The 21,135-nt window shown below is 40.7% G+C and overlaps 1 protein-coding gene and 1 long non-coding RNA gene across 4 annotated transcripts in view; one reads left to right on the forward strand and one right to left on the reverse strand.

Annotated features, from left to right (window-relative positions):
- The window catches only part of LOC123861678 (sphingosine-1-phosphate phosphatase 1), a 113,653-nt gene extending 111,358 nt beyond the window's left edge, over nt 1-2,295 (reverse strand). The window contains exon 1 of one of the 2 annotated variants that reach the window (XM_045901004.3): nt 1,393-2,295. In XM_045901004.3, the coding sequence (XP_045756960.1) occupies nt 1,393-2,088 (696 nt within the window). In that variant the 5' untranslated portion in view covers nt 2,089-2,295. The remainder of the gene's footprint in view (nt 1-1,392) is intronic. The other variant, XM_045901005.3, reaches the window with a different exon arrangement.
- Nucleotides 2,296-2,489: 194 nt separating this feature from the next.
- LOC123861680 (uncharacterized) overlaps nt 2,490-21,135 on the forward strand; it is a 96,031-nt gene continuing 77,385 nt past the window's right edge. Inside the window, exons 1-5 of one of the 2 annotated variants that reach the window (XR_010405213.1) lie at nt 2,490-2,770; nt 4,285-4,453; nt 7,050-7,154; nt 9,407-9,507; nt 12,776-12,931. This is a non-coding gene — a long non-coding RNA (uncharacterized LOC123861680). The remainder of the gene's footprint in view (nt 2,771-4,284; nt 4,454-7,049; nt 7,155-9,406; nt 9,508-12,775; nt 12,932-21,135) is intronic. The other variant, XR_010405214.1, reaches the window with a different exon arrangement.

A 21,135-nucleotide genomic window follows, 5' to 3' on the forward strand; every position in this document is an offset into this window, starting at 1 on the left:
ACAATCTTAAATTTGAAATATTTAGACTAAATAAAATTTGGGATCTTTATCTATCCTTCAAAAAAGGCAGTACTACTTTACAATCGGAATAGCCTCTATATCTCCTTTGGCTAAATAGGAAGGAAAAAAAAACTGTCCATGGTACTCTTCTCTCATAATTCTGTCATTCTTACCCTGCACATTACATATTTTCCATGTTACTGTAAGAGAGATGCACTGCACAGAAGTGCCCATGGGGACAAGATTTTATCTATACTGGAATTAAATCTGGAATGAGTAAGCTTATCATAATGGAGTTTTACACAGAATTGAGTATTTCTCAATGTAAGATGATTTTGTGCTCTAACAGAAAAAAAAATCGAGTAAGTCTAATTCTTTAGATTCTCCATAATTACTAACTTTATTCTTAAATTAAGGGACTGGTCTGCAGGAGGAACAAAGCTCCTTACAATTTAAAAGATAAAACAAGACAGCAGTCTAAGAATAAATTTTGCTTCCATAGAAAAGAATTAGTTTTCAAACCCAAGGAACATTTATGGACGATGAAAAAGTGAGAAATGGGAGGCCAAAAGAAGTAGGCAAAATATAAAATGTTTACCATTAAAAACTCATCCCTGATTGTCAGGCTGGCCCTGCTGTCATACATGTCAATTTTACAAACCCACTAGTCTGACAAAGAACCCTAATTTTAAGAAAAACTTTAAAAGTATTTAAAGCTAATGCAACAGTAATGCTGTAGTAGCTCAACAACTGATACTACAGATCAGTGATTCAGAAGATAAATTTTGCGTCTATCAGCAAATTAGCAACCACACCCCTTAAAAAAAGAACTCAGGCTGTGTTCCATTAACTTCCATAAATAGCGGCTTTCGTTTAAAATTCATTACTTCATTGCCTAGAATGACCATGTTTGTTTTGGAATTACACTACGGTTTTATAAACACTGTCTCGGAGTAAAGCTAAAAAGACTACCCAAGCCTGAAACAGAATTAGTTTGGGGGAAGGCACCGGATATTATGGTGAAAGTGGGTCTTAGTTACCTAACGATTAAGTATAAGAACATTATAATTAATTACGATTATATTCTGTGCATCACAAGAATTAAAACTGTTTAAAAACTTAACCAAAGCCCAATGACAATGTTACTCCACGAATAGCGTTTCCTTTGGGTTTAGAATATAGTTTGACAGCTAAGTCTCTAGGTTTCCCCCGATCACTTAATTTTTTTAAACCTAGGAAGGGCCTGTTCGCGGGGGGCTGTGAAAACCCGTGGAAAGAGAGGTTTGGAAGGGGAAACGGCCAAGTTAAAGTAACTGAGCGGAGTGAAGAGAAGTCCGGGTTCTCCGCCGGAGAACTCCCCCAGGCACAGCAGGCGAGGAGAGGGAAACTTACCTGCCAGCGGCCATAGGTGAGGAGGACCATGGAGATGGGGATGGCGGTGCCGGACATGGCATGGGTGGAGGGCATGCTGTACTCAGAGTTGTAGAAAACCTCCAACTTGACCACGGGCGGCGAGGCGGGCCGCGGCCAGCGGATGATGTCTTTGGTGCACTGGCCCAGGTACATGACCAGCACCCAGATGACCACGAGCCTCCGGCCCACCAGGGGGTCCAGGTTCCAGATCCAGAAGGGGAAGAACAGGATGTAAAAGAGTTCGTTGCCCAGTTCCGTGCCGAAGCAGAACAGGTAGTAGAGCGGCCAGTTGCTCACGTGGGCCAGCTCGCCCTCCTCGCCCGTCAGCGAGTTGCGGCGCAGGGCCCCCACGCGCCGCGGCGAGGCCGGGCCCAGCTCGGTCGCCAGCCCGTTCCGCACGCCGTTGGGGGCGCCGCCGCCGCCGCGCTTGGCGGGACACTGATTGCGGTCGCTTCCGGGCGGCTGGGGGCCTGCGGACGCCCCTGGCTGCTGCTCTCGGCGCCGGGCGTCTCCCGCGAGGGGCGCCTCCGCCTTCTCATCCCCCCTCGGATCGGTGGCGGGCGCGGCGGAGCGGCGCGGAAGCGCTTCCACCCCGCACAGCCGCTGGAAACGGGCCACTTTCTGCGGCTCCTGCAGCCAGCCAGCCAGCTGGGCCAGGCGCTGCCTCAGCGACATGATAACGGACCCGGGCGGCCCGTGGATGGGAGGACGTCGGCGGCGGAAGGACGGGCCGGCCCCCAGCGCAGCCTCGAACCGTCCCCCGCGCCTGGCCAGCGGCAGCGGCGCCCAGCTGGACCGGTCGGCTCTGCCGAGTGACGGCGCCACAGGCCGCAGCGGCCCCCGCGCGCCCCTCCCAGGCCGCGCGCGCTCCACCACAGCCCGCGGCCTCCACGCGCCGGCGCGCGCAGCGCCCCGCCCCGCACTGCCGTTCGGGGAGAGGCCGGGCTGCGCGGGGCCGCCCCGAGAGCATCCGCAGGCGCCTGGGTGCGGAGGCTCGGCCGGGCGGCTGCCTGGAGGTTCGCCGTCACCTCCACCAGGCGTCGCGGCGCTGGGCCGGCGGGCGGACGTTGCCCGCCCCCCTTCTGCAGCTTCAGCCCTCGTTTCCCTCCGGCTGTGGTGCCGGCTTCCCTCTGAAGAGCGTTGACTCGGAAAGGCCACGATCCTGGTGCCGGCGTCCGCAATGCGAGTAGCCAAGCACCCGGACATCCTGCTGGCACAGAATCAAATGTTTAATGGTGAATGAAGGCGAAATAACCACCATGGTTCGGAAACGTTCCATTCAAGTAATCACAAGTAATTACAGAGCTGTCTCTGACGGTTGATGTCCTGAAAGCCACGTGCCAACTGACCAGTGGTGGTAAGGCTAGATGTAGGTCCCGGGACAATACTGTGCCGTTGATCAAATAAGAGATCACAGTTATTCTTGACTTAAATGTAGAATTTCCTTTTAATAAATTCTAATAGCTGGGTGGGGTTGCACAGAAGAAATGTAATTGGTGGCTGTGATTTAGAGGCTTAACTTCCATGTCTCACAAGTTACAAACTTGACTTCTAGAAAATATATTTTTTATTAGAAGGTCTCTGAACTCTAATTCCAGGAAGTTACTTCAGGTAAGGTGGATATCTATAATTAAAGAATTTGAACCTCTTCCAAGAAACAGGCTGGAAATTTCCCCTCCTGTGTCATTAGAAATATTCCCTTCATTTCCCACGGAGTTAGTCTCTTCCTCCCACTCCACTTGCTAGGCTGTAGCCATAGAAAGTTGAATAAATTATCATCCCTATCTTGAAGTTGCTCACAGTATAAAGAGACTGAGATAGGTCTACCTCTCAAGTACAGAGCCGATGAGAAATGCTAAAATGGAGACATCAACAACATGCCCTGGAAAGGACAAGAAACAAGTTGACTAGGGACAGCAAGAAAGGTAAAAAGCGATCCTCTTGAGCTGGCATCCTTATTAAAGAACAAGATAAGAATAGATGGAGAAACTTAGGAAAAGAGAAAATGGATAAAGATGGGATAGGAATGTGCAAAGATGTATTTGGTAAACAATTAATAGCTCATAGAATACGGAGTAGGAAGAGTAAGTGATTGGAATGGGGTTAGAAAGTGGGGATAGGACCAGACTGTAAAGACCTTGAATGCCTAGCTGGAGATTTTATTTTGCAGTCAGCGGGGAGCCACGGAAGGTTTTTAACCTAGAGAGTGACATCAGAACTGTGCTTTAGAAAGATAACTGAGAAAGAAATCAAAGATAAATTGCCAGAGGTCAGAGACCAAAGGCCAGGCAAATAATTAGAAGATGACTGCACTCACTAGTCAGGTGAGAGAGAATGAGAGCCTGAACTAGGACTGTGGTTCTGGGAATTGAAAGGAAGAGCATAGATTTGAACAGGATTTTGGAACTAGGAAAAAGTTAAAGCATTTCATTTGAATTCATAGGTCTGCAGGCAAATAATAGTCCATCCTTGGTTGGAACACGTTGTGTCTAATATTGAGGCATTTATAATCTATGAGGGAGACAAAACCTGAGAAAACATGTAAGTATATTCAAAGATGTAAAGCCAGGCATACCAAACAGCTCAAGGAAGTGAGACACAAGCAATCACTACATGGAGTAAACAGAGAGGCGGCATTGGGTGATCTATGAGCAATTTATACATGTTCTTTTGTCAAAATAATTTGTTTATAAAGGAATTATTCAGATTCATCCAAGGAATTTTCCAATTCTGGGGACTCATTAGCCTAGAGATAGCAGAGAAAGAAGAAAATATATAAAACAAAGTAGAGGTGATATTTATATTTTACGGCTAAACTATGACTTCTTCAATAATGGCATATTTTGTCAGAATGCAATATTCTCTTTAAAGGTAATAGAAAGATGAAATGGGAATTTGGCCTCTACTGCACTGAAGAGGAAAAGAATGTAAGTTGACAAAACTTGAAAGGGCTGACACTGTCCTGCTGGTGCTGGAAATCTGTTAATGATAAGGACAAGGTCAAAAGCACCAAAGTACCATGATGAAAAGAGTAGTTCTGGTAGGTTCTATTTACACTTACTCTATACTTTTCATCTTGAAACATAATAGGAATTTAAGCATTTTTATAATGAAGTATAAACATTTTTTTAAAAAGAAAACATTGCAGGGAGGAGGTGGGGAAAAAAGAAAAGAAAAGGGAAGGGAAGAAGAAAAAAGAAAAGAAAAGAAAAACATTGCTACCAAGTAAGGATATGACTAACTGGGTGTGATAGTCAAATGTTGATATAATTGCATAATTAACATGTTAAATAAATTTTGTTAGATCCTTCTCTGTACTTCAGTTTAACTTTATGTAATATTAAAACCTTTTTGAGGGGTGCCTGGGTGGCTCAGTCATTAAGCTGCTGCCTTCGGCTCAGGTCATGATCCCAGGGTCCTGGGATCGAGCCCCACATGGGGCTCTCCGCTCAGCGGGGAGCCTGCTTCTCCCTCTCCCACTTCCTCTGCTTGTGTTCCCTCTCTCGCGCTCTCTCTAAGAAATAAATAAAATCTTTTTAAAAAAATAAAAATAAAAAAAACCTTTTTGAGATACATGAACTATAAACCCAAAGTATTGCTGTCATTTCTAAATGGACCTTTCCTAAAAGTAGTAGGGAAACACAATATACACTCTTAACTTTGGTCATTTTACCTTCCACAGCTAGTTTTAGTTTTTTATCATACTGGGTTGAGATAAATCATTGATTCAATTACTTTTACAAAGAAATCCTAAGAATTTTACCTTAGAAATACATCTTCTGGGGCGCCTGGGTGGCTCAGTCTGGTGTCTCAGTTAGGTGTCTGCCTTCAGCTCCGGTCATGATCCCAGGGTCCTGGGATCAAGCCCCGCAGCATTGGGCTCCCTGCTCGGCAGGAAGCCTGCTTCTCCCTCTCCCACTCCCTCTGCTTGTGTTCCCTCTCTCGCTGTTTCTCTCTCTCTGTCAAATAAATAAATAAAATCTTAAAAAAAAAAAAAAAAAAAGAAATACATCTTCTGTCCCTGACCTGGGTAGAATGGTGCCTGGTTGGTGGTGCTTGTCTCATATAAGCCAAAAACCTGCACTTGTTGCCAAGTCTTCCATATTACTAGATGTGAAACCTTGGGACGATGAGACAGATATGGCAAAACTAGAGGAGTGCGTCCGAAGCATTCAGGTAGACGGCTTGGTCTGGGGCTCTTCTAAACTAGTTCCAGTGGGATATGGAATTTAAAAACTTCAAATACAATGTGTAGTGGAAGATGATAAAGTTGGAACAGATATGCTGGAGGAGCGGATCACTGCTTTTGAGGACTATGTGCAGTCCATGGGCGTGGCTGCTTTTAATAAGATCTAAAATCTACATCATAGATCATTGCCCTTAAATAAAAGCTTAAAAGACAAAAAAAAATACATCTTCTAAGTAATATATAATTAAAACTATGTTACACATATTGTATATTTGAAAGTTGCTAAGATAATAGATCTTAAAACTCCTCATCATAAGAAAAAAATTTGTAACTATGTGAGGTGATGGATGTTAACTAAAATTGTGGTATTCATTTTGTAATGCATATATCAAATAATTATACTATACACTTTAATACAGACTTCTATGTCAATTATATCTCAATGAAACTGGGAAGAAAAAAACTATACTACTAAATAAGAAAATGATAATATTCATTTTAAACTGATTACTTATTATCAATTTATTTTCTCTTGCCTGGAACACAACTTAATTTCTTATTCGTTAAACTACAAAATTTATATATTGCAAACTATTTACCCTAAAATATTACTATTAACTGTAGTAGAATATTTTTGACATCTAAGTGTCAGTACATAGCACATTATGGGCATTAATAAATGGTGAATATGAATTTGTTATTTTTGAAATATTAAACCTATGTTTATTAAATTCTTTGCATATACACCTAGTGATTTTATCCTGCATCTTGGATTAGTTTTATATTTCTAAAAAATAGGATTTCCTCTGAATTATCAAAAAGATGCTTATCATAGTACAGATATAAGTAAAATGTGATAAATATACATAAAATTTTATAATTAACAGATAATGAGTTTTCTATGCTTTATGTTTTCTGTATCCCAACATTTCAATCACTTTCTCCCAGAGTAAGATTCTAAGGAAAACAAAAAACCCTACAGAAAATGATCTGAGGGGCACCTAGGTGGCTTAGTCAGTCAAGCATCTGCCTTCAGCTTGAGTCATGATCTCAGGGTCCTGGGATCAAGTCCCGCATTGGGCTACCTGCTCAGAAGGGAGGGAGTCTGCTTCTCCCTCTGCCTCGCCATCCCCCCACCCCCGCTCATGCTCATGCCCTCTTTCACTCTCAAATAAAATAAAATCTTAAAAAAAAGAAAAGAATCTGAGAATATTCTAGGCAACAAAATACATGGCCTCTCACCCATGTTGGCTGAGATAACCATGGAATTCTTTCCTTACCATATGGACCATTATACTTAGTTTTCTTTTACCCCAAATTTGTAGTACTTTTTTTAAAAATCTTTTTTTTCTTCCTAAGATTTTATGCCTTTGTTTGTTAACATCTCTTTCTGGTTCCAATTTCCTTCTTAAAAATCTGATTCATGGCTTTTTATTTTTTTCCACAGAAGTGAATGGAAATACAGGTGTGTACCCAACTCTGAAGATTTATTTTTAATTCAAGACTTGAAATCTCCAGCCACATCTGCCCATTGACCACTCCAGACATTTTGGTATGTTGATCTGCCCCTAATATTTCTATGTTTGTAATATACTAAATTCTCCATTAATCAGCATGGTTCATTTAATTTTCTAAAGAACATTAATTGGTTTTATGAACTTTAGCTCTTGGTGAAAATATTTATAAAATGTGTTTGCTATACTTTCTTTTTTCCCCTTTTTTCTTTTTTTATTGAGGTGTAATTGACAACATTATGTTAGATTCAGGTGTACAACTTAGTAATTCAACATTTGGATATATTGCAAAATAATCACCACAATAAGTCTCATGACCATCTGTTACCATACAAAGTTAACACAATGTTATTGATTATATTACCCATACTGTACATTATATCCCCATGACTTACTTATTTTAGAACTAGAAGTTGGTACTTCTTGATCCCCTTCACCCATATCTCCACCCAGCAATCCTCTTACCCTCTGGCAACCACCAATCTGTTTTCTGTATCTATGAGTCTGGACTTTGTTTTGTTTTGTTTGTTTTGTTTTTTAGGTTTCACATATAAGAGAAATCATGTGGTATTTGTCTTTCTCTGTCTGACTTATTTCACTTAGCAGAATACCCTCCAGGTCCATCCATGTTGTGGCAAATGGCAAAATTTCATTCTTTTTAATAGCTGGGTAGTATTCCATCATGTATATACCATATCTTCTTTATCCATTCATCCATCAGTGGACACTTAGGTTGTTTCCATATCTTGGCTATAGTGAGTAATGCTGCAACAAATATTTCTTTTCAAATTAGTGTTTTCTTTTTCTTCAGATAGAATACCCAGCAGTAAAATTGCTTCATCACATGGTAGCTCTATTTTTAATTTTTTTAGGAATCTCCATACAGTTTTCCATAGTGACAGCACCAATTTACAGTCCACAAGAGTTTCTTTTCCTCTCCATCCTCACCTAACCTTGTTATTTCTTGTCTTTTTGATAATAGCTATTCTGACACGTGTGTGGTGATAGTTCATTATGGTTTTGATTTGCATTTACCTGATGATTCGTAATTTTGAGCATCTTCTCATGTGCCTATTAACCTTTTGTATGTCTTTTTTGGAAAAATGTCGATTCGGATCTTCTGCCCATTTTAAAATTGGGTGGTTTTTTTGTTGTTGAGTTGTATGAATTTTTTATGTTTTGGATATTAGCCCCTCATCAGGTATATGATTTGCAAATATCTTCTCCCATTCGGTAGGGTGACTTTTCCCTTTGCTGCTGGTTTCCTTTGCTGCGTGGAAGCTTTTCATTTCGATGTAGTCCCACTTGTTTATTTTTGCTTTTGTAGCCCTTGCCTTTGGAGTCAGATCCAAAAAAAACCATCACTAATACCGATGTCAAGGACACTACTGCCTGTTTTATTCTGGGAGTTTTATGGTTTCAGGTCTTGCATTCAAGTCTTTAATTCATTTTGAGTTAATTTTTATAAGTGGTGCAAGATAATGATCCAGTTTCATTATTTTGCATGTAGCTGTCCAGTTTGCGCAACATTTACTAGAGAGACTATCCTTTCTCCGTTGTATATTCTTGCCTCCCCAGTCATAAATTAATTGGCCATATATGTGGGGGTTTACTTCTGAACTCTCTTTCCTGATTCACTGATCCATGTGTCTGCTTTTATGCCAATACCATACTATTTTTATTGCTATAGCTTTGTAGTATTGTTTGAAACCAAGCAGTGTGATACCTCTGGCTTTGTTCTTCTTTTACAAGATTGTTTTGGCTATTCAGGGTCTTTTGTGTTTCCATATAAAATTTAGGATTATTTGTCCTGGTCCAACTGCCACTGGAATTTTGATAAGATTTGCATTGAATCTGAAGATTGTTTTGGGGAGTATGGACATTTTAACAATATTTATACTTCCAATCCATGTGCATGGAATATCTTTCCATTTATTTGTATCTTCTTGAATTTCTTTTGTCAGTGTCTTATATTTTTCAGTGTACAGGTCTTTCACATCCTTGCTTAAATTTTTCCCTAGGTATTTTATTCTTTCTAGTGCAATTGTAAATGGGATTGTTTTCTTGATTTCTCTTTCTGATAGTACATTATCAATATATAGAAATGCAACAGATTTTTGTACATTAATTTTGTATCCTACAACTTTACTAAATTCATTAATTATTTCTAACAGTTTTTTGGTGGTGTCTTTAGGATTTCCTGTATTTCTGTATTATGTCATCTGCATACAGTGACAGTTTTACTTCTTCCTTTCCATTTTGTATGTCTTTATTTCTTTTTCTTGCCTAGTTGCTGTGGCAAGGACTGCAAATACCATGTTGAAGAAAAGTGGGGAGAGAGGCACCTGACCAACTCAGTCAGAAGAGCATGTGACTCTTGCTCTCGGGATTGTGAGTTTAAGCCATATTGGGTATAGAGATTACAAAAAATAAATACATAAACTTAAAAAAACAAGTGGGGAGAGTGGGCATTCTTGTTTTATTTCTGATCTTAAAGGAAAAAGCCTTCAGCTTTTAGCTTTTTACCATTAAGTGTAATATTAGCTGTGCATTTATCATATATGGTCTTTATGTATGTTGAGGTACATTCCCTCTATACCGTCTTTGTTGAGAGTATTTAATCATAAATGAAGGTTGACTTTTGTTAAATGTTTTTTCTGAATTTATTGTGATGATGATTATATGATTTTAATCTTTCATTTTTTAAATGTGGTTTATCACATTGATCAATATGAGGCTGTTGAACCATTCTTGGATCTCTGGAATAAATACCATTTGATCATGGTGTATGATCTTTTGAATATATGGTTGAATTTGATTTGCTAACATTTGTTGAGGATTTTTGCAACTATGTTTATCAGGGATATCAGCCTGTAATTTTCTTTCTTTTTTTTTTTTTTTAAGATTTTATTTTTAAGTAATCTCTGCACCCAATGTGGGGCTCGAACTTAACAACCCTGAGATCAAGAGTCACGTGCTTTGCTGACTGAGCCATCCAGGCACCCACCGGCCTATAATTTTCTTTTTTGTGTGGTGTCTGTCTGGTTTTGGTATCAGGATAATCCTGGCCTCATAAAGTGAGTTTGGAAGTGTTCCTTCCTCTTCAAGTTTTTGGAAGAGTTTGAGAAGGATAGGTATTAAATCTTCTTTGAATGGTAGAATTCACCAGTGAAGCAATCTGGTCTTGGGCTTTTATTTGTTGGGAAGTTTTTGATTAGTGATTCAAACTCCTTACTAGTAATCAATCTATTCAGATTTTCTATCTCTTCATGATTCAGTCTTGGAAGATTGTAAGTTTCCAGAAATGTAGTCATTTCTTCTAAGTTGTCCATTTTTTGTCGTATCATTGCTCATGGTAGCCTCTTATGACCCTTATCAGTTGTAACTTTTCCCCTTTCATTTCTGACTTTATTTATTTGGGTCCTCCTTTTTCTTGGTGAGTCTAGCTTAAGGTTTGTCAGTTTTATATATCTTTTCAAAGAATTAGCTCTTAGTTTCATGTATCCTTCCTTTTACTTTTTTTTAAATTCTTTTTTTTTTTTTTTTTTGAAGATTTTATTTATTAGGGCACCTGGGTGGCTCAGTCAGTTAAGCGTCTGCCTTCAGCTCAGGTCATGATCCCAGGGTGCTGGGATGGAGCCCCATGTTGGGCTCCCTGCTAGGTGGGGAGTCTGCTTCTCCCTCTCCCGCTGCCCCTGCCCCTGGCTCTTGTTCTCTCGTGCTTGCTCTCTCTCTCAAATAAATAAATAAAATCTTTAAAAAAAAAGATTTTATTTATTTATTTGAGAGAGAGACAGAGAGAGCAGGAGTGGGGGGAGGAGCAGAAGGAAAGGGAGAGGGACAAGCAGACTCCCTGCTCAGCAGGGAGCGTGATGTGGGGCTCCATCCTAGGACCCTGAGATCATGACCTGAGCCCCCCAGGCACCCCAGTTGTCTCCTTCCTCCTAATTCTGGGCTTTGCTTTTTCTTTTTTTAGTTCCCTTTTAGGTGTAAAGTTAAAATGTTTATTTGAGATTTTTCTTATTTCTTAAGGTAGGTCTATATTGCTATGAACTTCCCTCTTAAAACCACTTTTGAAGCATCCCATAGATTATGGTATGTCATATGTCTGTTTTCATTTGTCTCTGGGTATTTTTTTTATTTCTCCTTTGATTTCTTGTTTGACCCAGTAGTTGTTCAGGAACGTGTTGTTTAATCACCACATAGCTGTAGTTTTTTTTAGCTCTTTTCTTGTAATTGAATTCTAGTTTCATATCATTGTGGTTGGGAGAGATACTTGATATGATTTCTGTCTTCTTGAATTTATTGAGATTTGTTTTGTGGCCTAACATGTGGTCTCTTTTGGAGAATATTCCATGTGCACTTGAGAAGAATGTGTATTCTGCTGCTTATGGATGGAATGTTTTGTATATGTCTGTTAGTCCATCTGGTCTCATTTGTCATTTAAAGTTGATGTTTTCTTTTTTTTTTTAAGATTTTATTTATTTGACAGAGAGAAAGACAGCCAGAGAGGGAACACAAGCATGGGGAGTGGGAGAGGGAGAAGCAGACTTCCCACAAAGCAGGGAGCCTGATGTGGGGCTCGATCCGAGGACCCTGGGATCATGACCTGAGCCGAAGGCAGCCGCTTAATGACTGAGCCACCCAAGCGCCCCTAAAGTTGATGTTTTCTTATTAATTTTCTGTCTGAATAATTTATCCATTGTTGTAAGTGGAGTGTGAAGGTCCCCTACTGTTATTATATTGCTGTCAGTTTCTCCCTTTAGATCTGTTAATATTTACTTTATATATTTTGGTGCTCCTATGTTGGGTACATATGTATTTATAAATGTTATATTTTCTTGCTGGATTGACCCCTTTATCATTAGATAGTGCCCATCTTTGTCTTTTATTACAGTATTTGTTTTAAAGTCTATTTTGTCTGGGGATGCCTGGCTGGCTGTCAGTGGTACATGCAACTCTTGATCTCAGGGTCGTGAGGTCAAGCCCAATGTCAGGCGTGGAGCCTACTTAAAAAAAAAAAAATTAAAATAAAAAAAAAGTCTATTTTGTCTGATACAAGTATAGTTACACCAGTTTCTTTTTGTTTACATTAGCATGGAATATCTTTTTCCATCCCTTCACTTTTAGTCTGTGTTTATTTTTACTTCTGAAGTGAATCTCTTCTAAGCAATATATAGATGTGTCATGTTTTTTTAATTCATTCAGCCATCCATTCATTTTGAGTAGAGAAGTTAGTCCATTTACACTTAAAGTAATTATTGAAAGGTATGTATTTATTGCCATTTGTTAATTTTTTTTCTGGCTGTTTTTATAGTTCCTCTCAGTTCCTTTGTCTCTTTCTTTTTTTTTTTTTAAGATTATATTTATTTATTTGAGAGAGAGAGAATGAGAGACAGCACGAGAGGGAAGAGGGTCAGAGGGAGAAGCAGACCCCCCGCTGAACAGGGAGCCCGATGTGGGACTCGATCCCGGGAATCCAGGATCATGACCTGAGCCGAAGGCAGTCGCTTAACCAACTGAGCCACCCAGGCGCCCCCCTTTGTCTCTTTCTTACTTCCCTTGTGGTTTGATAACTTTCTTCAGTGTTATATTTAGATTATTTTCTCATTTTCTTTTGTGTATTTTCTTTTTTTTTTTTTCTTTATTTATTTGACAGAGAGAGAGACAGCAAGAGAGGAAACACAAGCAGAGGGAGTGGGAGAGGGAGAAGCAGGCTTCCCGCCGAACAGGGAGCTTGACATGGGGCTCGATCCCAGGACCCCAGGACCATGATCTGAGCCGAAGGCAGATGCTTAACGACTGAGCCACCCAGGTGCCCCTCTTTTGTGTATTTTCTAGAAGTTTTTTGCTTTCTATTTACTGTGAGGTTCATATATATCATCTTATGTATATAATAGTCTATGTTAAGTTGATAGCAACTTAAATATGAACACATTCTAAAACTCTACATTTTTATTCCCCTGTAACATTTTGGTTTTGATGTCACATTTTACATTTTTTAATTTAATGTATCCTTTAACTATGTAGTTTAATTTTACTCTTTGCTTTTAACCTCCACAGTAGATTTATACGTGGTTAATCCACTACTTTTGTATATATTTGCCTTTTCCAATGAGATTTTTACTTTTATATGTTGTCTTGTATTAATTAGTGCTACTTCTTTTCAGATTAAAGAAGTCTCCTTAACATTTCTTATAAGCCTGGTTTAGTAGTGATGAACTCCTTTAGCTTTCGCTTCTCTGGAAAACTCTTTTATCTCACCTTCCTTTCTGAATGATAACCTTCTTGGATAGAGTATTCTTGTTTGGAAGTTTTTTCCTGACTTTGAATATGTCATGTTTCTTCCTTCTGGCCTGCAATGTTTCTGCTGAGAAATCTACTGATAGCTCTGTGGGGTTTCACATGTATGTAACGATTTGTTTTTCTCTTGCTGCTTTTAAGAGTCTCTCTTCAGGGGCGCCTGGGTGGCTCAGTTGTGGGCATCTGCCTCTGGCTCAGGTCATGGTCCCAGGGTCCTGGGATCGAGCCCCACATCAGGTTCCCTGTTCTGCGGGAAGCCTGCTTCTCCCTCTCCCACTCCCTCTGCTTGTGTTCTCTCTCTGTGTGTCTTTCTCTGTCAAATAAATAAAATCTTTAGAAAAAAAAAGTCTCTATCTTTAATTTTTGTCATTTTAATTATGTTTTGTTGGATCTCTTTGGGTTCATCTTATTTGGAACTCTCTGGGCTTCCTGAACTTGGATGTTTCCTTTCGTAAGAAGTTTTTTTGTTTTTTTGTTTTTTTAAAGATTTATTTATTTATTTGACAGAGAGAGAGAAACAGCATGAGAGGGGATAGGGTCAGAGGGAGAAGCAGGCTCCCTGCTGAGCCGGGAGCCTGATGTGGGACTCGATCCCAGGACTCCGGGATCATGACCTGGGCCGAAGGCAGTCGCTTAACCAACTGAGCCACCCAGGCGCCCTCATAAGAAGTTTTAAGAGAAGTTTTCAGTCATTATTTCTTCAAATAAGTTTTCTGCACCTTTCTCTCTTCTCTTTCTGGGACCCCTATAATGTAAATGTTATTTCACGTGAGTTTCTTACGTTATCTGCATTGTTTCTTCCTTTTTTTTTTCCCTTTTTGCAGGTATGTCTGGGTGGATTCCATTGCCTTGTCTTGCAGCTTACTGATTCATTCTGCTTCATCCAGTTTGCTGTTGAACCCCTCTATTGAAGTATATTTTTAGTTCAGTCATTGTATTCTTCAGCTCTGCAACTTCTCTTGGTACTTTGTAAATATTTTCTATCTCCCTTTGTTGAAGCTCTCACTATGTTCATTCTTCTCCCAAGTTCATTGAGTATCTTTATGGTCATTACTTTGAATTCCTTATAGGCTACTTATCTTTGTATCATTAAGGTCTTTTTCTGAGGTTTTGTGTTGTTCTTTCATTTGCAACATACTTTTTCATTTTGCTCAACTCTCTGTTTCTATGTATTAGGCAAAACAGCTACTTCTCTCAGTCTTGAAGGAGTGGCCTGGGGTTGGTGATGAATATTCTAGTTCAACTTTGCCCTCATTCTTGGTTGTCTCTGGAACCTTTGTGATTGTCTAAACTGCCTAGTTTATTCTTCATATGTCCTGTTGTTGAGGGTATGCCAAGACTTGTCAGTGTTCCAAGGGGAAGAATCTCATTTTGCACCTAGTTTCGGGCTGATCAGAAGCCAGGCCTTCAGGTAGCAGCTTTTTTATTTCCCTGAAGATTTTATTTTTAAGTAATCTCTGTATCTACTATAGGGCCCAAACTCACAACCCCAAGATCAAGAGTCACATGTTCTACCAGCAGAACCAGCCAGGTGCCCTGGTAGCAGCTTTGAAAATATGCAAATATATATAGTCCTGTGGGGCTGCAATCATAATCCCTGCTGGCCTCAAGACCAGGAGATCTGGAGGTATCCCCTGGGTGACAGTTGCAAAACTTGGGGCTCCAAACTAGTGTATAAGCTTCCTTCTGGGAGGTCTTGTTGAGCTGTAGTGAGGCCAAGGGAGTGTGGAGGATGGTGTCTCCCTGCTTACATTCCCTGGGTGTGCCTACTTAGCCTCTAGATGTTTGGGAAACCTAAAATCTGTCCCTCAGGCTGCAGCTCCAGACTAAATAAATAGGCCTTTTTTCACAAGACTAGGGTTGTGTTTCAGTCTGCTGTTTATTTATTAATTTTTATTTTAGAGAGAGAGACAGGGTGCAAGCAAGGGGAAGGACAAAGAGGGGGTGGAGAGGATCTCAGACTGCCCTGAGTGTAGAACCTGATGCAGGGCTCCATATTATGACCCAAGATCATGACCCCAAGATCATGCACTGAACTAAAACCAAGAGTCAGTCACTCAGCTGACTGAGCCAACCAGATACTTCCAGTCTTTTGTCTATGCAGTGCCCTGGGGGTGGTGGCTGGCCAAGAACTGTCTTTCTAATTGTTACATTCCTGTGGAGCTCAGGAATGCCAGCCCCTTTGGCCACCAGGGTCAGGTGATCAGGGGGTCCCCACTAGCACCCATAGCTTTGGGTGGGCAGCCAGAGAATATAAAGGGTGGGGGCATACTCACAGGCATTGGAAAGGCAGCAGGAAAATGTCTTGACTGCACACAGCTGCAGGCTTCAGGAATACACTGGGAGAGTACTTTGTGTGCTTGCACCAGCTTTAGCCTGGGAGCAGGACAATGTCACAACCGTTCGTGTTTGCCTGGCCTGGCCAGGGAGCATGGCAGTGCTGCAGCCACCTGCACGCTCCAGCCTCAGCAAGGCAGTAGGATAGTGCTACCACTGCTCACTCCCACCTGTCTTAGCAAGGCAGCAGCAGAGTGCCACACTGGAGCTTGCCCACCCGTGCTGCAGGATAGGTGGAAAGTGCAAAAGTGGCGTCTGCCAGCACCTCCATCTCTGGGGAGGATCTCAGGGGTTCCCCGCCCCTCAAGCAGATGCTCTTACGTGAGCACATGAGTCTCCTTCACATACAGACTGGGCACTCTTCTAACTGCTGTTTTTGCCCTGGGTCCTCTGGCAAGTGAGACTGCATGTGGGCCGTTTAAAAAGATAATGTCAGTTTCCTCTAACACTTTGGGTCCCTTGGACCTTCCCAGTTAGTTTTCTAAGCCAGATGCTCTGGGGGCTCATCTTCTTGGTGCAGATCCAGAGGTTGAGGTGCCTAATGGAGAATATGAACCCCTCACTCCTCTGGGAGAAGCACCGGGTGGGTAAGATCCCTCCCTACTGTGTGTCACCGAGCTGGGAATGAGTTTTTTGGTAAGACTGTCTCTACCTCTCCTACCTGCCTCGGTGTTGTCTTTTTATCCTTTTTTGGGGGGAGAAGCAGTTCATTTAATTTTCAGATCTTTTTCAGAGAGAAATGATCCATATGTAGCTGTATATTTGGTGACTTGGAGAGTGGAGGTGAGTTCAGGATCTTCCTATGCTGTCATCTTGCCACACTTGGTATATTTTCAAATGTAGGTTTTTGAAAGTACAGTAGAATGAACAACCTACCCTTTTGGGGAGGCATTTTTTTCATTGTGGCCAAAAATACATAATATAGAGGCACCTGGGTGGCTCAGTCAGTTGAGTGTCTGCTTTCGGCTTCAGGTCATGGTCCCAGGGTCCTGGGATTGAGCCCCACATCGGGCTCCCTGCTCAGCGGGAGGCCTGCTTCTCCCTCTCCCACTCCCCCTGCTTGTGTCCCCTCTCTCACTGTGTCTCTCTCTGTCAAATAAATAAATAAAATCTTTAAAAAAAATACAGAATATAAAATTTGCCATCTTAACCTTTAAAAAAAATATTTTTTGTATGCGGGTATTCAAGGACTTTGAAGATTTTTAAGATTAAGATTGGAAATGGACTCACAGAATTATATTGCTGGAAAGGGTTTAGAAGTCATTTTATTAATGTCCTCATTTTATGAGAGTCATGCAGTTTATTAATCTCGTAAATTAAGCACCAGCTTATTAAGCACCAACGTCAGACACATCTCCTGCTTTCGATATGCACACATTCAAATAGCCACTGAGAGTGCCATCAAGAGCTCTTATCTCTTGTAGGCTCCCAGATTGGATGACTGGGGATTGTCTTGAATTTTCCTCCTCTGATTCTGTCACCAATTCCTCTTTTTTCCTATTGCCACAACTCTAAGCCAAGTTCAGTTGACAAGGAAGGAGCATTCTGGGAAATGGTTGAGGATTTGTTTATGTTATAAAGTGCAGTTTCAGGGTCACTGAATCTATACAAGAAACCTATAAGGGCTGCTTCAGCTCTAACAAATTCTGTTTACCTTTTAGATCCACAATACTCCGTTACTCCTTTAGCAATCCAGTGTGATTTTCAGTGGGAACAAGGATGCAGCCTCCACTCCAGTCAGGCTTATCTTTTATTCATAGACCACCTAAGTTACTAACTCAAAACTTCCTTCCCTTACCTGAAATGCTGGTTTTCTTTCCTTCCACCTAGCTATATAATGCCGGTAATCAAGGTCCATGTCTTTCAGAAAGTACCCAAGAAAATGAATGCCTGAGTTAAATCTTGCTAGAACTCAGTGGAATTGATTCCTCTGGTGACCACGGGTTCACCACCTTCAGCTGGGCCAAGGGAGTAGTAGGTTCCCGGAGACTTTTTTACTTGAGTCCAGGAAAGGATTGGAGTCCTCTCTCTTCAATGGCTGCAGCTTTAACTTCTAAAATCAGAAACATAATAACCATATTTCTTCCTTTAACAGAAGCTAGTTAGCAGCAGAGAGAGAGTGAAACTGCCACACAGATAGCAACAGAAACAAAAGATTTTGAAGACTCCTAACAAGGTTCAAGCCAGCTCTTTTCAGTTGTTTCTAAGGGCTACCTCTGCAGTCTTACCTTTGTGATCCTGGACTGTTCAATCCTTCCGTGGATTTCATGAACCAATAAATTCCCCTTTCTATTTAAGTGTGTTTGAGGTGGGTTTCTGTTATTTTCAGATAAAATACAATCACACAGGTGGTTGAGGCAGAATTAGAACCAGAAGCCAGATCTGGTTGCTGATCTTTAACTTTGCCCACAAACAGTGCTGTTGTCCCTATGCTGAGCTTCTAATTCTTTTTTTTTTTTTAATCTCTGCTAATGTACTGCGAAGAGCAGAGTGGGCGCTAAGTAAGAGTTGATGGGTTACTATGAGGATGTGCAGTTCACTGCTATAGAGAACACACGACCTGGAGCTAAGTTTAGGGCTTAGATCTGCCCCTGACTTCCTCTGTGGCCTTAGACAAATAAATCACTCATAATCTCAGAGGCGTAAATCCTCCTTGCAAAATGGTAGGGATAGCAGTCCTGTCCGCCTTATAGGATTATGGAAAGGCTAAAATGACATTATATAGGTAAGAAAATTTTAAACTATAAAGTAAATTAACAACCACAAACATATAATTGTATTAGTTATAGAAAATTGGACTGAGGGTGTGCTGAGGACAAAATATACCTTGGAACTTTTATTTAAAGAACTAAATCTGATCTCTTACTATCATCTTAACATCATCATTCGACTATCCGTCATGTTCTCCAAGTCAGCGTGTTCAGACAGAACACATTGTCTTTGTCACACCTCTCCCAGCATTCGCCACCCCCTTGAATCTGTTGTCCACACTACTTTCACAACTGTTTGATCACAGTTCTGCCCTGCTTAAAATCCTCTGGTTTTGCCCCATTGCCTTTAGGATAAAATTCAAATTTTACTTTGGCATTCACGATGAACTAAATTTAGGTTGTCCAGGATAGGATAGACGAGGAAAAACAGGTGATTGAGGTCTAATTTCCTCAGAACTTTCGTTTCACAGAGTCTGGTCCTCATCCTACCTGGCTTTTTGTTTTCTTTTCCCTCCCACAGTGATGTTTGCAAGCTGAGGGGCCTTTGATGGGCAGAGTGAGGGAAACCAGGTGTTATTCAGGGGGTCTTCATCATCCTGCCCCTGCCTGCCTCTCCTACCACTGCCCAGATACCCTCACTCCACACTCACTTATTCTTAAAGGAAGCTCCCTGAATATTCCGAGCTCCTGCATACCTCTGTGTGTTACTCCATATTATTCCTTTCTGTCTTGAACTCACTTCCTTCCATTTCTCACCTGACTGAGTCCTTCAAGACCATGACTTAGTTGCAGACAGGAACAATACCCTTGATTTCTATATCCCTAGCACCTAAGTGTTTACTGAATAACTGCATGAATAAACATAAGTGAATGAGGTTTGGGAATGCATTCCTACAGAACTCCCCTAGAAAGGTATTGAAATTTAAAGAGATTGTTAAAATGTATATAAACTTGATAACTTGGCTTTGGCTCATTCTCAGCACATCTGTGGGTTATAAGAGATCACTTCCTTGTCTGTTCCTTATACAAATCTTTGAGAGCTGATGATCCTTAGAGAGGTTACAAGTTTTGGTCAAACCAGTGTGTCCACTAGCTACTTGGTAATACATTCTTTGGAATTACTTGACTTAAATGATCACTGAGAGGCATCAAGGAAGTGAAGCTTTTCCTTTTTGGAGAGCCAATTTTGATAATAAAGGTAACAGTAATTGGATCTTTTTACACAACATGTACTATTTGATGTGCCTTTTGGCTAAGATCAAGTGTGATGTGTTTTACAGATAGTAACTAATTTAATCTTCTCAACAGCCCTGTAAAGTAGATCTTTCTATCTTCATACTATACATGAAAAATTGGGGCACAGAAACATGGAATATGCTCAAGGTCACAGAGCTAGTAAGTAGTAGAGCCTACCAGATGTCGGAAACCAGAACCCACACTCTGAACACGTATGCTATCTTACCTCCTAAGAACTCTTAAAACTGTCAGCCAGTCTTTGTTATTCTCTATATTCTGCCTTATGGTAAACAACATTCAACTGACTTCTAATCCTCAACTTCTCACATTATATTTAGTTGATCATTAGATATAATAAACATATGTTACAGAAAATGTCACATGGAGCCACAAAGGAAATAGAATAATTTTCCATTCATTTTAATTAAAAGAACAAATATCGGGGCACCTGGGTGGCTCAGTAAGTTAAGTGTCTGACTCTTGGTTTTGGCTCAGGTCATGATCCTGTGGTTGTAAGATTGAGCCTGCATCAGGCTCTACGCTCAGCATGGAGTCTGCTTCAGATTCTCTGTTTCCTTCCTTCTCTCTCTCTCTCTCAAATAAATAAATAAAAATTTTTAAAAAGAAAAGGAAAGGAAAGGAAAGAACAAATATTGAGTGCTTTCCAAGTGTGAGGCATTAGACTAAGGGCCAGAGAAGATACACAAAGGAATAAGACACTGTCTTGACCTCAAAGAATTTATAATCTAGAAGGACAGATTTAAAAATGTATACAACTTGCTGTAATAAAAAACTATTTTTTTTTAAAGATTTTATTTATTTTTCAATAGAGAGAGAGAGACAGCGAGAGAGGGAACACAAGCAGGGGGAGTGGGAGAGGGAGAAGCAGGCTTCCCGCAGAGCAGGGAGCCTGATGCAGGGCTCGATCCAGGGACTCCAGGATCATGACCCGAGCCGAAAGCAGTCGCTTAACCAACTGAGCCACCCAGGCGCCCCAATAAAAAACTATTTTTAAGGCTTTAACAAAGGTACAGACACAGTGTTAGGGGAATAATAATAGGGGAATAATAATAATGGAAGAGATTAATTCCCAGACAGGGAAGGAATAGCATTGAATAGAAATTCAGGGAGGGGGGATTTGGGAAGGAAAACATCTGAGGTACAGAAAAAGTAAATGGGCAAACACAACGAGACTGGAGAAAGAAGGCAGGTTTTAGAAAGGGTTAGAAGGTTTAGAAGGGTTCCTGGGAGGAAGAGATAAGATTAGACCTCATTGTGGAAAGACATAAATGCTACACTCAGGAATTTGGACTTTATTCTTAGGCAACAGAGAGCAAAAAAACAACAAAAAGAATGCGAAAGAATGCGGAGATTGGAGGAATACTCTTTAGGAAGATGAACTTACCGGCAATGGTGAAAAAGTAAGTAAAAT

This window comes from Mirounga angustirostris, unplaced genomic scaffold (genome assembly GCF_029215605.1).
Source record: "Mirounga angustirostris isolate CCGP_5_RB_7025 unplaced genomic scaffold, mMirAng1.0.hap1 SCAF_9, whole genome shotgun sequence".
NCBI lineage: Eukaryota > Metazoa > Chordata > Mammalia > Carnivora > Phocidae > Mirounga > Mirounga angustirostris.